The sequence below is a fragment of the Lithobates pipiens genome, unplaced genomic scaffold (genome assembly GCF_037356315.1).
Source record: "Lithobates pipiens isolate NorthernLeopardFrog02 unplaced genomic scaffold, aLitPip1_a1.2 Scaffold_18, whole genome shotgun sequence".
Lineage (NCBI taxonomy): Eukaryota > Metazoa > Chordata > Amphibia > Anura > Ranidae > Lithobates > Lithobates pipiens.
In genome coordinates this window covers 346,442,683-346,460,983 of record NW_027507758.1, presented here as the reverse complement: position 1 = coordinate 346,460,983, position 18,301 = coordinate 346,442,683, and the positions used below count along the sequence as shown (strand labels likewise).

The following is an 18,301-nucleotide window of genomic DNA, read 5'->3' as shown; positions in this document are numbered from 1 at the left end:
CACATGTGTACGATGGTTTAGCAGTAATAAGTAGTAATATAGCAGGAATTTTGTAAGTTGCATTGCGTTTATGTGCACTATGATTTTAGTGTATTTTTAGTGAAAATAGAGATTTGATGAACATTTGCGCAGTTATTGTGGGCCCCAAAAAAAGCAGTATTTTTTATTTTATTTTACAGGTTATGTGCTTTCAAAAAAATAAATAAAATAAAAGTCTAGTTTGAGGGGGCCCTTTTCAAATTCTGAAAGCTGTAAGTTCAAAAATGGTAACCCCTGGTATTTTAGAGTAAGTTTTATTTACATTATAAAAAAAAAAAAAAAAAAAAAAAAAAAAAAAAAAACCACACACCACGAGGGATTTTTGTACTCACCGTTAAATCCCTTCCTCTGCAGTTCATTGACGGACACAGCTCCTTAATTCTTGACCTTAGGGACATCCCCAAGCAGTGTTAAAAAAAAAACAAGGGGTGGAAACTGCAAAACATACATAACTTAAAGAAAGTATAAATTGCAACCTTACACAGCTGCCTGCGAAACCTTGCCGCCAAAGCAAGCATCCGAAGATGCGCTTACCTCAACCTTGTATTATTTAGTGAAAGTGTGAACGGACTACCAAGTCGCCGCCTTACACACCTGGGAGACAGACGCTTGATGTTGGAAAGCCCAGGGAGGTTCCAGTTGCCCTGGTGGAATGAGCCGTAACAGGAAAAGGGGGCACCCGCCCCTTTAAAGGCATAGGCCTTAACCACGATCTGTCTGATCCACTGAGAAACGGTGGACGACGAGACCGATAGACCTTTTTTCGGACCAGCCGAGTCTGACTTCCGGAAGGGAGCCTTAGCAGAGAGATACACCAGTAGAGCCCGGACCACATCCAGAGAATGTAAGGCAACCTCATTTGAGTGTGTCGGCTTAGGACATAGAGATGGTAACACAGTGTCCTCATTTAGATGGAATGCCGAAACCACCTTTGAAAGGAAAGAGGGCTGCTGATGTAGCACCGCCTTATCCTTGTGGGTGACCAGGTAGGGAGACTTGACAAGGCCACCAACTCAGAAACCTTCCTGGCAGATGTAATGACCACTAGAAAGACTACTTTCTGAGAAAGTTAACAAGAGAATCTCCCTAATGTTTTCAAACGGCGGTTTCTGGAGTGCCGATAGCACCAGATTCAGATCCCACGGAGGTAGTGGTGGTCGAACCGGAGGGACTACGTGTCGAACCCCTTTCACAAAAGTACCCACCAATGAGTGAGTCACCAAGGAATGTTGGAAAAAGACAGCCAAGGATGATATCTGCCCCTTGATGGTGCATAAGGCAAGTTTCTGATCCACGCCTCGCTGCAAAAATAGCAGGATCCTGGACACCAAATATGTGCCCGGATGCCACCCCATCTCAATATAGTGGAAATAACCGAGTCTGACAAACCTCGGTCCCTTAGTACCTGGTTTTCAACAGTCATGCCATTAAATCCAGCGACCGTAAAGCAGGATGAAGGATTGGACCTTGCGCCACCAGTTGTACTAGGTCAGCGTACCAAGGGCGCCGAGGCCAATCTAGGGCAATCAGAATCACCGGAAACCCCCTCGGCCTCCACTCTGTGCAGTAGATGTGGTAGAAGTTTTGGGGGGAGCTTAAATCAGCCAATAATGCCCCAAGGAAATCACCAATGTGTCTAACGAGTCCGCACAGGGGTCTCGTCCTGGACACAAACCTCTGGACCTGCCAATTGAGCCGAGAGGCCAGGGAGGTCCACATCTGGTGTGCCCCACCTTAGGCAAAGGAGCCAGAATACATCTGGATGCAACGACCATTCCCTTGGGTCCAGCATCTGAAGACTTCAGCAGTCTGCCTGCCAGTTTTCTATGCCCAGAATGTATATGGCACATGCTGCTCTGCCCACTGGAGGCAGTAAGGAAGAAGAAGAAGAAAAAAAAAAAGACCCCAACAGCCAGTGCAGCCCCCCCACAAAGCCCAGAGACACCCCCCCAGGAGGACCCCCGGCCAAGTACATACACCGCACCTCATGCCCAGTCACACAGCGGGGGGGGGATGGGGGGAGGAGGGAATGAGGGATAGGGAGAGAGGCAAGGGAGAGTGAGAGACCCCCATTTGACCTCCCAGGGAATGCCCAGCTGCTCCATCCTGCCGATGGCAGGTAGAGACGTACTTACCCCTCCTGTCGGGATTGCTGGACGCATCCCCCCTATAGACCCATCATCCGAGCAGTAAAGGATGGTTGTTGGCCACGGCACACTGACACGGACAGCAGTAGCCTGGTCATATGTGTGCCCCGAAGCATATAGCTCACCAGCTGCCCCAGGAGCAGAAAGGGGCATGTCGTGGCCAACCCAGCGCATAGCTAGGGTCTGCTCACACTCAATGGCCAGGCTGGGGAGACTACAAGGATTTATATTATCCAGGCTGTCACTCATCCCAGCTGTTGATTGTAGGATCACAGGATCAAAATTGCAGGAAAAAAAAAATAAAAAAATTTAAAAAATCCCAGGACCAATGGTCCCCTCAGGGAGCCAGGTCCTTCTCTTACACTAGGCAGAAGAAAAAAAAACTGAGCTGCAGGAAGTCTTGCGGTTTTCAAATGTTCTGCCAGTCCTCTCCTGAAGGTGGCGTGATAACCATAAGGTCAAGAATTAAAGGGATTGTAAAGTAATTTTTATTTTATTTTTTAAATAACATACATGTTATACTTACCTCCACTGTGCAGCGCGTTTTGCACAGAGTGGCCCCGAACCTGCTCTTCTGGTGTCCCTCGGCGGCTGTCTCTGCTTCCTCCCGCAGGTACTTCTCACGTTCATGCAAGCTCCCTCGCATGGTGAGAAGCATCTGCGGGCATGCTCACGTGATACAGCCGGCGGCTATAGCCGCTCGCTGTATCACACGGCCCCGCCCCCCCCCGCATCAGTGGATGTGATTGACAGCAGCACGAGCCAATGGCTGCGCTGCTTTCCATCCATCCACTCCAGCCAATCAGCGGCCAGGCTGAGTGGTGAAGAAGGATATTTGTTATTAACTTAATACAGGTTTAACTTTTATATTTAGTAGGAATTTTGTACATTTTGCCATGTATGAAGTCACTATTAAATGTTTTTTAGTGTAAAATATTGGTTTTGATAAACAGTTGCGCAAATATCGCAGTGCCTTAAAAATCAATAGCACCTTTTTATTCTACTGGCCACATGCTTTCAGAAAATGTATGGTTTGGGGGGTCTTTTACAAATTCTGAAAGCTGTAAGTGAAAAAAGGAAAACCCCTAAATTTTTAAAGAGAATTTTGTGCATATCCGATTTTCACTGTTTCCCAAAAAGGCGCAATTTAAAATTTACAAATATATTTGTTATTAACTCAGTACAGGTTATATTTAGTAGGGTTAAAACAAACTTGTCACTGCCGCAGAAGCTGTAAGCTTGTTAAAAGTAGAACTACAGACAAACTCTTCCCCCCCCCCCCCCCCCCCCACACTTTGGATAGAGCAAGGGAGGGTTATAACCCCTGCCGGAATTTTTTTTTTATGCCACCTGGGTCCCATTGCAAAAATTTTCCTACACTTTCTGTCCCATAGTCAAACAGGAAGCGAGAGCAAATCCTTGCAAATTAAGGGAATTCCTTGGGAACCCCCAGATCACCAGAACTAGTGTCCCCATTGGAAGGTTTCCCCTCTATTACATTTCTGAGGATATCCAAAATTTGGAATGATCTTTTACTTTCACTTTCAATTAAAAAATGGTAAACAGGACAAATAGCTAGGGTGAATCACCGGAGCAGGGGCACAGACAGCAGTCGGGCAAGAAGATTTGCCTCTAGTTATTCTTTAACAATCTGTTCAGCCAGTGGCAGCTTTTATGTAAAAGTGATAGAGTGGCTATAGATTCACCTGATCACTTTTAAAAGGACTGTGAAGGTAATTCACAGTAAAAAGTCGGCCATACACTTTCGATCAGTTCAGCGGGAACAAGCTGAGATTCAAACCGTTAATGGCCAGGCTGAATGTACGAAAGTGATCGACCAATCAACTTGGGTGCAACCAGCCTGCTGGATTTGCTTGTAATTAAATCGCTAGCGGCCCCTATAGCCAGTTTCCTCCACTCACTTCCCCCTCGCCAGTAGAAGATAATTGATGGTCTGTGCTGAAAGGGGGAAAATCGCGCAAATTTTGCAGTGTATAGTCAACCTTCTGCTTGATCGGTTATAGCAAAGGGTATAAGAGGCAATAGGGATATAATAGGCCCATGATGTCTACATAAATAGAAACTGTCATCTGTGAATGCCATCACATAGGGGGATTTCTGGCCCCCTTGTGATAGGAAAAGTAAAAACCCACACACCACTGTATAAAATTATAATAAAATAAAAAATTTAAAGCAACCCTGTCATCCTGCACACGCAAGCAATTGTGGTCAAAAGGGCACCCATGTGTATGTAGACATCAACTGCACAAAACATATTGCCACATATAGATATTAGGTATTGAACTAAACATCGGAGTTAGAGGAAAACAATTCTATGGCAGTTATTTGCGGTTGACTCCAAATTGGTGACCTGCAAAGGCTTGGCTGTAAGGAGGGCTTATGGACAATTTCTGTTATCAGCGTTTTTCATCATTACATGAGTGATTGCAATTTGAAGGCTTGAAATGTTTGGTATATATTTATTGTATTCGTCATCGTCTCTGCTTTCAGAAAATATTATTGTTTTGGGGTTTTAAGTAATAAAAAAAAAAAAAAAAAAAAAAAAAAAAAACACAAAACAACCACACAACACACCACACACCCCATGAAGAATGCGGAAAATACAAGTAGGGAATAAAGTTCCTTTCTTCAAGGCTGACGCAGGCAACTGTTGAGTGCTGTAAACAGTTCGTGTATAAGAAAAAATGCTTGGCAGTCTCCGATATGGAACATTACTGACCACCAGCTATAATTTAAAGTTTTGACATTCCATACAACTAATGGATTTACAGATAATGGATCCTGGATGCTATGAGATTAGGAGTCAAACAGGACTTTACAATAGCTACACAAGTTAGATAAGCACTTATAAAAATAGAGATCAGGACAAACAAAAAAAATTACCAGGTCTACCGTTCTAAAAAAATATATAAATAATGATAATTTAAAAAATATATATTACATATATACACACACACACACACACAAACAAAAATGTACCTTAAATGTGCCATTTTCGTTCTTCATAAAAGAGACAAGGAAAATGTCCACAGGCAGCAGAGCAGAGGTGATCAGAGCAATAGCAAGTGAACATATTGCTGTAATAGTTGAAATCACTTCACTCTCTTGACGACTTTGATACTTTCGAACATAAATCCAGCAAAAAGCCAAAATAGCCTATAAAAAAAAAAAAAAAAAACAGTAAATAAACAAAATTACCACAAAAATTCAAAAATGATCAGAAAAAAAAAAAAAAAAACACACACAGACTGAAAAAAATGCAATAGGATCCAAATAGCTGCACACTTATAAACTGCATCCACTTTATTAATAATCATTAAAGTGGAGTTCCACTCAAAAGCCAAACTTCTGCTTATCAGCCTCTTCCCACACCCAGCGCTACATTTGACACCTTTCAGGTGGGGGGGGGGGGGGGTTGGGTTTGCTAGCGGGTACCTGTTTTTTGACAGGTACTGTACTACACCCCACTTCTAGGAGACAGGGCCATGGCTCGGTCTATCGGAGGTTTGGCCCCCTCCTCCTTTTTCCGCCGGACCAATTAGTAAGCATAGCGCTGGGTTCCCTTACTGGGATTGGCGGCGGCTGCACCCAATAGCCAACCTGAAGATTGGCTGGAATGCCAACATCCTGGGCTCCATGGACAAGCAACTGTCCATATATTAAAAGTCAGCACCTGCAGTATTCGTATGGACCTCCACTTTAAAAACACCACTCATATACTGCAATAGCAGATACTGTAGGAGCAAGGTCAACTTTCCTATACAAAATGGATAAAACAGATTAAACATACTTTTCCAGGCATACAACATTTAGAAATAGGTTAATGGTCAGACAGCCTTTGACAAATGTTCTTAACAGTTTTTAAACTCATAAAACATACCAGGGCAAAATAAAAATCTGTTTTGCACACTGCTTTATTTAGCATGCTTTTAATGATTAATGTTTATACCTGTGGTTTCTTGGAAGCTCCAGTCTGCATTTTACGTTTTTTTTTTTTTTTTTTTTTTTAGAAAGCCACATTTTAGCATTTACGTGAACAAATAGATAACATCACTACATGCATTTGCTACCCTCTAGGAAATCAGAAAAAAATGTAGCTAATAAACACCCATGTGTAGGTATTTATTCACTAATGTGAAATAACTTCCATAGACGTACATATGAAGTAGTATGAACCCTTAGGCCGCGTACACACGGGCGGACTGTTCGCCCAACCCTGTCCGCTGAACAGTGTTTGGGCGGACAGTCCGCTCGTGTGTGGGCTTTCAGCGGACAGTTTCAGCGGACAGTTGGACGGACAAAGTCTTTCGGAAATTCCGAAAAACTGTCCGCTGAAACTGTGTTTGAGTGAACAGTCCGCCCGTGTGTGGGCCTGTCCGCTGTACTTTCGAAATGAGCGGACTGTTCCCGCTCGGAAAGTCCGCCCATTTCGAGCGCGTGTACAGGTAGGCGGGGCCCGCGAAGGAGACGTCGCGGGCTCCGCCGCCTGGAATGGGCTTAAAGGGGAACCCCAACGCCGAAAAAAATCGGCGTGGGGGTTCCCCCAAAGTCCACACCAGACCCTTGTCCGAGCACGCTACCCGGCCGGCCAGGAAAGGGGGGCGAGCGAGCGCGCCCCCCCTCCTGAGCCGTACCAGGCCGCGTGCCCTCAACATGGGGGGTGCCTTGGGGAAGGGGGGGCCGCGCTGCCCCCCCACCCCAAAGCACCTTGTCCCCATGTTGATGAGGACAAGGGCCTCTTCCCGACAACCCTGGCCGTTGGTTGTCGGGGTCTGCGGGCGGGGGGCTTATCGGAATCCGGGAGCCCCCTTTAAGAAGGGGGCCCCCGGATACCGGCCCCCCACCCTATGTGAATGAGTATGGGGTACAATGTACCCCTACCCATTCACCTGTGAAATAAAGTACAAAAAAAAAACACAACACATGGAAAAAGTATTTTATTGCACAGCTCCGGGGGTCTTCCGTCTTCGGGGGTCTTCTCGCCGGACTCCTCCGCTATGTGTGTGTAGCTCTTTTGCTAGCGGAGGAGTCCGGCTTTCTTCCTCCCCGCCGCCGGCCTCTTCTCCCGACTTCGGGGGTCTTGTCCCCCTCTTCGGTTCTTCTGCCGGGCCACCGCGCCTTCTTGTAGCTCTTTTACAGGCGGTGGCCCGGTCTTCTGTCGCCGCTGTCGTCGCCGCCGCCGCCGCCTTCCGTTCTTGTTCTTGTTCTTCTTCTTGTTCTTCTTCTTCTTCTCCTGGAGATGTTGACTCGACGAGCTCTCCGGCCGGAATGCCAGAGCCGCGCTGTGCGGTCACTTATATAGTGACAATGGGGCGGGGTCACATGGTATATGTCACATGGGTTGGTCACATGGTGACCCCGCCCCCTTACGATGTCATAGTCCCCATGTGACATCAACCCATGTGACATATACCATGTGACACCGCCCCATTGTCACTATATAAGTGGCAGCGGAGCGTGTCCCTGGCATTCCGGCCGGAGAGCTCGTCGAGTCAACATCTCCAGGAGAAGGAGAAGAAGAAGAAGAACAAGAAGAAGAACAAGAACGGAAGGCGGCGGCGGCGGCGACAGAAGACCGGGCCACCGCCTGTAAAAGAGCTACAAGAAGGCGCGGTGGCCCGGCAGAAGAACCGAAGAGGGGGACAAGACCCCCGAAGTCGGGAGAAGAGGCCGGCGGCGGGGAGGAAGAAAGCCGGACTCCTCCGCTAGCAAAAGAGCTACACACACATAGCGGAGGAGTCCGGCGAGAAGACCCCCGAAGACGGAAGACCCCCGGAGCTGTGCAATAAAATACTTTTTCCATGTGTTGTGTTTTTTTTTGTACTTTATTTCACAGGTGAATGGGTAGGGGTACATTGTACCCCATACTCATTCACATAGGGTGGGGGGCCGGTATCCGGGGGCCCTCCTTCTTAAAGGGGGCTCCCGGATTCCGATAAGCCCCCCGCCCGCAGACCCCGACAACCAACGGCCAGGGTTGTCGGGAAGAGGTCCTTGTCCTCATCAACATGGGGACAAGGTGCTTTGGGGTGGGGGGGCCGCGCGGCCCCCCCTTCCCCAAGGCACCCCCCATGTTGAGGGCACGCGGCCTGGTACGGCTCAGGAAGGGGGGCGCGCTCGCTCGCCCCCCTTTCCTGGCCGGCCGGGTAGCGTGCTCGGACAAGGGTCTGGTGTGGACTTTGGGGGAACCCCCACGCCGATTTTTTTCGGCGTTGGGGTTCCCCTTTAAGCCCATTCCAGGCGGCGGAGCCCGCGACGTCTCCTTCGCGGGCCCCGCCTACCTGTACACGCGCTCGAAATGGGCGGACTTGGCTCCGCCTTACGTGGGCGAGTCCGTTCATTTCAAAAGTTGAGCGAACTGTTTGGCAAACAGTTCGCTGAAACAGTCCGCTCGTGTGTGGGCAAGTCCGCTCATGCAAATTTTGAGCGGACTGTTTGACAAACTGTTTGCCGAACAAGGTTGGGCGAACAGTCCGCGCGTGTGTACGCGGCCTTACTTGAAATCAGCTGGTTGTTGGGAAAGGTTCTCCCAAAAAAAAAAATAACTAGTAATGTACAAGCCAGAGAGTACCTATGCATTTCTCTTAAAAACACTCGGCAGTTAAAACCCTATATGAAAAAGGAGCATAAAAATATGGGAGCTCCTGGTACCAACTTGTTTTTTTTTGAAGCTCCGGGTTCTTTTCCTCATTTCACTATTGGAGTCACTAACTTGAAAAACACGTGCACATAAGTAGCCCCTCACCTGATCTCCAAATGTGTGTACAAATTGGGTCACGGATCAAGCATGGATGGAAGGAAGCGAATAACATCCCGAAAGCACAAAATTACACAATATGCATTATTTGAGAAACGATTTAACCCTTTGATGAGGAGGGGTTGGGGGTTCGAACACTTTAAGCCCTTGTACACACTGTTGGAGATTCCGACGGAATGTGTCCTATCAGACCATTTTATTGGATAATCCGACTGTGTGTGGTCCCCATCGGACTGTTTCCGTCAGAATATCCGACGGACCAAGTTTTCCTACTTGTCCGTAAAATTTTCAGACAAAATGCTCCGATTGGACATACTCCGATCATGTGTAGCCTACTCCGACGGACAAATTGCCACACATGCTCAGATCAAATTCCTAGACCAAAGCTATTGGCCACTAGCCTGAACGTAGTCCCATCGTAACGAAATAACGTCATCACGTTATGTACAATCGGATTTTCCAACAACTTTGTCCAACCGTGTGTATGTAACAGTTTCGGACAAAATCCAATGGATTTGGTTGTCAGAATGTCCGACCGTGTGTACAAGGGCCAAGACATTCTTCCCTCTACATTTTACGCCTGCTACAATGTAAGGGGCTGGGTAGTCAAGAGTTCCCGACCAGCGCACTGGTGCTTGTGCACCTTTTTCTACCACACTTTTTCCTTCCACTGACATTCCATTAATAAACTTGGATACAGCACTGTGAGCAACCAGCTTCTTTAGCAATGGCCTTTTGTGACTTACCCTCAATGACTGTCTTCTGGACAACTGTCAAGTCATCAGTCTTCCCCATGATTGTGTAACCTACTGAACCAGCCTGAGAGACCATTTAACCGCTTGCCAACCAGCTCCTGTACTTTTCACATCGGTAGAATGGCGCAGCTGGGCAAAGTAACGTACCCGTACGTTACTTTGAATTTCCTGCCATGTACACATGAGTGCGCCTGCCGTGAGCTCCGTGACTGTGCCTGCGGGACCCGCGATTGTGTCATGGAGCTGAAGAACGGGGAGATGCCGATGTAAACACAGCATCTCCCCGTTCTGCCTAGTGACAGGACACTGATCGTCTGCTCCCTGTCATCGGGAGCGGCGATCAGTGTTGTGTCACTGCTAGCCTTTCCCCCCCAGACAGTTAGAATCACTCCCCAGCACACACTTAACCCCTCTCGCGCCCCCTAGTGGTTAACCCCTTCACTGTCAGTGACATTTTTACAGTAATCAATGCAATTTTATAGCATTGATCGCTGTATTAATGCCCATAGTCCCAAAAATGTGTCAAAATTGTCCGATGTGTCCGCCATAATGTCGCAGTCACAATAAGAAAAATAAATTTTAAAAATGCCATAAATCTATCCCCTATTTTGTAGACGCTGTAACTTTTGCGCAAACCAATCAGTAATGGCTTATTGCGGTTTTTTTTTGTTTTTTTTACCAAAAATATGTCAAATAATACGCATTGGCCCAAACTGAGAATTTTTTTTTTATATATTTATTAAAGCAAAAAGTAAAAATGAATGTGTTTTTTCTCAAAATCGTCGCTTTTTTGTTTATTTAGCGCAAAAATAAAAACCAGAGGTGATCAAATACCACCAAAAGGAAGTTCTATTTGTGGGGGGGGGGGGGGGGGGGAAACACGTCAATTTTCTTTGGGAGCCACGACTGCCCAATTATCAGTTAAAGCGACGCAGTGCAGAATTGCAAAAAGTGCTCTGGTCTTAGGCCAGCAAAACAATCCAGGGCTGAAGCGGTCAACGGCTCAGGAAACCTTTACAGGTCAACACTGAAGAAATGGCTGTACTCCAAGAGCCACCAAAATTCTTGTTTAACAACATCCCAAGTGTTACAGACAGTACAAATGGTAGACGCGTTTCACACACTAACAGGTGCGTTTATTCATGAATAGGCGCACCTGTTATTGTGTGAAACGCGTCTACCATTTGTACTGTAACACTTGGGATGTTCTTTATTAAACAAGAATTTTGATTGATCTTGGAGTGCAGCCATTTCTTCAGCGTTGATCAGATGCGGAGGCGAGCCGAGGTGGGCACCTGTGATATCATTAGGCTTCCTGTCTCTCCTAGAGAAGCCAGTTCTTTTGTTTGGATAAACCTTTACAGGTGTTTTGGGTTAATTAGCTGAATAGAGAGAGTGTGACACCATGAGTCTACAATATTGAACTATTTCACAATATCCTAATTTTCTGAGATACTGAGTTTTGGGTTTTCACTAGCTGTACGCTATAACCAATGAAAATTAAAAAAAAAAAAAAAAAAAAAAAATGAAAAAAAATGATTGAACTGTATCACTGCATAATGAATCTATATAATATAGGAGTTTCACTTTTTGAATAGAATTACTGAAATAAATTCACTTTTGGATGATCGTCTCATATTTTTAGATGCACGTGTGCACTTTTTTTTTTAGATTATTAATTTTAGCAATAATAAAAAAAAAAAAAAAAAAAAAAGAAGGATACACATAATTATTTTAATTTTTTGCAGCACATTTCCTGTAAATTAGTACCAATATTATTACTTGCACAACATTCAGAATAAACGGCTTGAACTGAACGTTTTAAAATAATGAGAAATAGTCATGATTACAATATTGAAGTCCATTTAAAAAACACTGCTTATTAAAATTTTCAGTAATAGTCAAATCAATAAAGACATTTATAGCAGCCTAAAATTTAACTTTGCCTTCCTGTTTAACAATCAAAAGTCAGTTAATTCAAAAACAGTCCATTAGCTTCAACCATGTTATTAATTTTTCTCTTGCAAGCTTTTTATGTTGTTTTAGACTATTTAATCAAAGTAGATTCATGTGTGGGGACATCAAACCCACGCAGATAAGAATTTATAACCTGTTACAAAGACTGCATAGTAGAGCGCCAAAACAAAAAAGGTTTATGAAAATGTCCAGCTTCCAAATTACACTTGTGGCTGGATCATCAAGCTGCAATATGTGATAATGCATGCTACTGGCATCTCAAGTGGTCTTACTAGATGTTACACTCTTTGTCTACCAGAGGAAAATGTTTTATCTCCCATTAACATCGGATTCACAAAGCCCACTAAAAAGGTAAAAAGAAAAAAAAAAAAAGTTATATTTAAAAAAATAAACAAACACATTATTAAAAAAAAAAATAGGATGTTTAAAACAGCTTACCTGTAAAATCCTTTTCTTAGAGTACATCATAGGACACAGAGTCTCAAGTAATTACTTGGTGGGTTATAGGCCTACCTTCAGGTGTTGACACTGGTATAACCAATACAGGAAGTTGACCCCCCTATATAACCCCTCCTCCTTCCAGGAGCACTCAGTTTTTGTAGCCAAGCAATGCAAGTAATATACTCTCACTCCATAAAACAGAGGGGCGGGAGCTCTGTGTCCTATGATGTACTCCAAGAAAAGGATTTTACAGGTAAGCCGTTTTAAAAATCCTATTTTCTTTATTGTACATCATAGGACACAGAGTCTCAAGTAATTACTTGGTGGGATGTCCCATAGCAATGCTACTTGAGGGGAGGGAGACACAACCTGTAGGGTAACCCCCAGACCTGAGGACTTATACTGCTGCCTACAGCACACTGCGCCCAAAGGCAATATACTCATTCCATCTTACATGCACTTGATAAAATTTTGCAAATGTATGTACTGAAGGCCAAGTCGCAGCCTTGCAGATTTGAGTCCTGGAAGCCTGGTGACACACTGCCCAAGAAACACCAACCGCTCTGGTAGAGTGCGCCTTAACTTGAAAAGGGGGAATCTTTCCCTTTAAATCATAAGTTTGAATTATAACTTGCCAAATGCACTTAGTGACAGTGGATTTTGACACTGCCTGTCCCTTCTCAGGACCCTCTGGCAGAAGAAATAAGACATTAGTCTTATGAATCGGAGTAGTTTTCTTAAAGACATTTTCACTGCTCTCACTACATCAAGACAATGTAGTTACCTTTCTTCCCTGTAACACGGTCTTGGGAAAAAACCCTGGCAGGACAATATCTTCATTCAGATGAAAGCTTGAAACCACTTTTGGCAAAAAACCTAGACGAGGGCATAACACCACTCTGTCCTTATGAATAAGCAGCCAATTCTGAAATCCTCCTTGCTGAGGATATAGCAAATGAAAATATCAGCTTCCTAGTCAGAAGGACTAAAGGGAACATGCTGCAACGGTTCGAATGGCTGTTTTTGTAACACTGACAAAACTAAATTTAAGTCCCAAGGCCTTAAGAGTGATTTAACTGGCGGATTAATCCGCAGCACTCCTTGCATGAAACCCTGGACTAAAGAATGCATAGCAAGCAGTCTTTGAAATAAAAATTGATAAGGCTGAGACTTGGCCCTTAATAGTACTCAGGGTCAACTTCATCTCTACGCTTAATTGTAGAAAGGTAAGAATTCTGCCTATGATATATCTCCGATGGTACCCACCCTTGGACTCACACCAGGAAACATAAGCTTTCCAGGCTCTAATATATAGCTCTAGCAGCTGGCTTCCTAGCATCAAAGTAGAGATAACTGACATGGAAAGCCCACGTTTATTCAGAATGTGGGTCTCAATAGCCAAGCCGTTAAATTTAGCGTTCGTAAAGTAGGATGGAATATCGGCCCCTGAGATAGCAGGTCTGGCCTTAGTGGGAAGAGCCCTGGAGCCTCCACTGCCATCCTTACGATCTCTGCGTACCATGATCTTCTGGGCCATGCTGGTACTACCAGTATTACCAATTTTCTTTCCAGCTTGATCCTGCAAAGAACTTGAGGTAGCAACTGAATCGGGGAAAAGTGCATAGATCAGTTAAATATGATCCCAAGGGGTCGCCAACGCATCTGTTCCGTATGCCAGTGGGTCCCCTGTCCTGGATGAAAAGTTGACTAGCTTAGTGTTGAATTTGGACGCTAGAAGGTCTATGTCCGGAGTCCCCCATCTTTGGCAAACAGCCTGAAACACCTTGGGGTGAAGAGACCATTTTCCTGGGAATAACTGCCGGCCACTTAGATAGTCCACCTGCCAATTCTCTACTCCCGGAAGGAAAACTGCCAATAGGCATGGGACATTCTCTTCTGTCCAAGTTAGAATCTGGTTCACCTCTCTCTGAGCTGAGAAACTCTTGATGACCCCTTGTGATTGATATATGCCACAGCCGTGTCATTGTCGGACTGGATCCTGGCAGGACAATTCTTTAACCTGGAGGTCCAGGTTTCTAGAGCCAGATACACTGCCGGAATCTTTAAAGGCTGGCATCTGTTGTTACTACCTTCCAGATAATTGATCTGAAGGACTTTCCCTTCAGCGGGTTCCAAGATAGTAACCACCAACTGAGGCTTTGAGACACTCATGGGGACAGCCACATTGGCAAGTCCAAAGCTTGAATCGTTTTGTTCCAAGCAGACAGAATACTGCTTTCAGTTTTGAATGGAATTGAGCATAGGGAACTGCTTCGAATGAAGCTACCACCTTCCCTAACAACCTCATGCAAAGGCAAATTGAAGGATTTCTCTTCGACCTGATCATCCTCACCAGCTCCTGTATGGAGCTGATCCTTGCAGGAGGCAAGGAAACCCCTTTTCTGGGCTGTGTCTATGATCAGGCCCAGATACTCCAGCCTTCTTAGTGGCTTTAAGGAGGATTTCTTTAGGTTGAGAATCCAACCCAAACCTTCCAGGCAACTGCTTGTGATGGCTACACCTTGCTTCAAGCAAGCCACTGACTGGTCCATTAACAATAGATCACCTAAGCCAAGACAGTTATGCCCTGTGCCCTTAACCTGACTAGAGGTGGGGCTAATACCTTAGTGAATACCCGAGGTGCTGTAGCAAGCCCGAAGGGCAAGGCTATTAACTGAAAATGCTTCTGTTCTACTTTGAACCGCAGAAACCTCTGGTGAGGAGGAAATATATGGACAAGCAGCTATGTATCTCTGATGTCGATAGACGCCAGAAGTTTCTCCTTGCAGGATGGAAACGACTGACTTGATTGACTCCATGGAAATGGAGCGGATTTTCAGGAACCGATTTAGATTACGTAGATCTAGACTTGGTCTGATATCCCCATTTGGCTTTGGCACTGTAATTAGGTTTGAGTAAAACCTCAAACCTTGCTCTTGTTTGGGAATCTGTCTGATCACCCCTTGAGCCAATAATCGGTCTAATGCTTGCAACAGGGATTGCCTTTTCCCTGGATCCTTGGGAACGTTCGATCTCAGAAAACGAGATGGTGGAAACTCTCAAAGCTCTAGCTTGTATCCTAGAGACACTGTGGAGAGAGTCCATTTGTCCTGAATCTCCCTTTGCCAGACTTCAGAAGCCTCCCCCCCCCCCCCCCACCCTGGTGAGGGGAGATGCCTCTTCATAAGGAGGTCTTGTATTCTGCTTTACAGACTTGTAGCCCCAGGTCTTCCTTTATGTCTGATCTGATGGCAGAGGCTGAACAGTTTAAATGAAAGACGCTTATATTTTCTTTTGACTGGCAAAAGAGTACTATTTCCGCTGGAAATTGTTTGAATGTATTTATCCAAACTATCAAATAATCGTTCTCCCTTAAAGGGGAAACTAGTGAGAAGGTTCTTACAAGGCGTCTCAGCTGATCAACCCTTTAACCAAAAGGGTCCTTTGCATATGTACAAATACAAACGCAAGGCGTGATGCCTGGTGAATAGAATCCTTCATAGCGTCTACAGCAAAGCATAATGCTTTAGGTAGCTCGGCCAGTTCCTGTGCTTGTTGTGCAGGGAGCTCATCTTGAGAGCATCTGTGAACTGGTCCTTCAAGGACTGACAGATGTCTATAGCTGCAATTGCAGGCTGAGCAGCAGTACCTGCAAAGAAAAAAAGGATTTTAACAGACCTTCCAACTTCTTATCTGTTGGATCTTTAAAAGCATAAGCACATTGTCCACTGGGTAAAAAAAAAAAAAAAATCGCAGTGTCAACTGCTGGAACTTTCCATCTTTTAGTGAATCTTTCTTCCATAGGATAGAGCTTTGCAAGTCTCTTTGGAAGGGAAAAAAATGCTTATCCGGATGATCCCATTCGGTATAAATAAGCTTTTTCAGTAGTGCGTGGACGGGAAAGGCATGCAAAGGCTGTAAAGGCTTCAAAGAACCAACACCTTAGACACTGGCGAAAAGAACTGAGTGCTCCTGGAAGGAGGAGGGGGGTTATATAGGGGAGTCAACTTCCTGTATTGGTTATACCAGTGTCAACACCTGAAGGTAGGCCTATAACCCACCAAGTAATCACTTCAGACTCTGTATCCTATGATATCCTAATAAAGAAATACCTTTATTACTCTTAACTTTAGTACTGCACAGGGCCTACAAAATCATCTATTATGCGTTGTAAAGACAGGCAACCTTTCTAAAAGTGAACAGGCGAGGCCTTCTTACTGCAGGGTCTGGGTGCCCATGGGTGTAAACAACCTGGTTCAGGTAGTTTTGGTCACTCTTGAGTTTACATATATAAAATTCAATAGGAATGCAAAAAAGATCTTAAAGTAGTTTAGAAGGGAATGTGAACCATCTCAAATGCAAGCATGCAGCATTTATCAGGCTATAAGATGCTCTTATTTGGGCCTAATTTTTGACCATATTAAAGCTGAACTATAATGTTCACCCAGGCTTCTTCCAGGTTCAGGACCTTTGGCCATCTCAATTGTACACCAGTGTCAGGCCAGTCTAAAAAGATCGCAAACAGGCAGGTAAGAACGTTTTATTGCAGAGGAGACATAGTAGGCCTCGTCTGCAAAGAAAAGCCAGCCTGCGCATAAAAATTCCTTATTTCAAAATATATATCAGCTTTATCAGCAAACCACTGTGGTGCAGTTGCAACTGGGTCAATAGCAACATCATACTGCAGCTCTGCAACACGCTGTCTTTACATACATTGTTAGGCCACTTTCACACTAAGGCACTTTACTAAAGTACTTCTCCTCTCACTCCAGTGTGAAAGCCCGAGTGCTTTCACACTGAAGCGGTGCGCTGGCAGGACGCTAAAAAAAGTAATGTTAGCAACGTCTTTGAGGTGCTGTAGGAGCGGTGTATACACTGCTCCTAAAGCACCCCTGACCATTGAAATCAATGGGCAGCGGCAGTAAAGCGCTGCTGCGGCAGTAAAGCGCTGCTGCAGCAGCGCTTAGCCGGTGCTTTTAACCCTTTCGGCGGTTAACTTTACTGCCAAGGCCCGGGCGCTGCCAGTGTGAAAGTGCGCTTAATGAAGACATTAGGGGTTAATTACGAAAACTGGAGAGTGCAAAATCTGGTGCGGCTCTGCATACAAACCAGTCAGTTTCCAGGTTTAAATTGCCAAAGCTTGATTGAATGAGCTGAAGTTAGAATCTGGTTACCGTTCACAGCTGCACCAGATTCTTAGTGCACCAGTTTTAGTAAATCTCCCCCATTGTGTTGTGCAGACATATGCAATGCATTAGGGGAGTGATGGCGAACCTTGGCACCCCAGATGTTTTGGAACTACACTGCAAAGTGCATGTGCATCATGTCAAATGTAGTTCCAAAACATCTGGGGTGCCAAGGTTCGCCATTACTGCATTAGGGCTTCCCCTTCCTTTTAAATATGCAACCCCCTCTAGTAGCCGAATAAAGGGTTAAATGCACTCGTGTAACGCCGCTGCCGAGGCACTTTGGCAGTGGTGCCCATTCATTTCAATGGGCAGTAGTGGTGTATACACTGCTCCTTCAGCGCCCCAAAGATGTTGCTTGCAGGACTTTTTTTTTTTTTTTAACGTCCTGCCAGTGCATCGCTCCAGTGGGAAAGGACAAGGGCTTTCACACTGGGACTGCAGGGGAGGCGTTTTTATGTGCTATTTTTAGCCCAAAAGTGCCTGAAAAATGCCTCAGTGTGAAAGAGGTCTTATGCCCCATACACACTATCAGATTTTCTGCTGATTTTTTCCTTCAGATTTACCAAAACCATGTAGTGCAAGGGCCTGCCTGATTGCATACACATTTAAACTCCTAAGGCTTGACCTCATATTATATGGTTTTGGTAAATCTGAAGGGAAAAAAAAAATAATAATCTGCAGAAAATTTGATAGTGTGTATGGGGCTTTACTGTGTTTGTTTTCTCTGGCAACTAGATCACCTTTGTCCGTTTTAGGGGATCTACATGCTCAGAATGTTTTTTGCCATTAACCTTAAAGAATTGGTTTCATCATTCTGAATAACACACCCTTCTATTTTTTTTTTCTGCAGATCAGATTGATTTGTTTGTAACTCTCAGACCTGCAAGTATTCCTTACATTTTTACAGTTTATAAATGCCCTTTTCCTAAAAGCAGAAATAAAGTTGGAAAAAAAAAAAAAAATGAAAAAAACAGG

General features: G+C 44.8%; 1 protein-coding gene across 1 annotated transcript in view; it reads right to left on the bottom strand.

Annotated features, from left to right (window-relative positions):
• The window catches only part of LMBRD1 (LMBR1 domain containing 1), a 340,404-nt gene that overhangs the window by 307,389 nt on the left and 14,714 nt on the right, over positions 1 to 18,301 (bottom strand). The window contains exon 2 of the mRNA XM_077487418.1: positions 5,187 to 5,363. Coding sequence (XP_077343544.1) covers positions 5,187 to 5,363 — 177 coding nt within the window. The remainder of the gene's footprint in view (positions 1 to 5,186; positions 5,364 to 18,301) is intronic.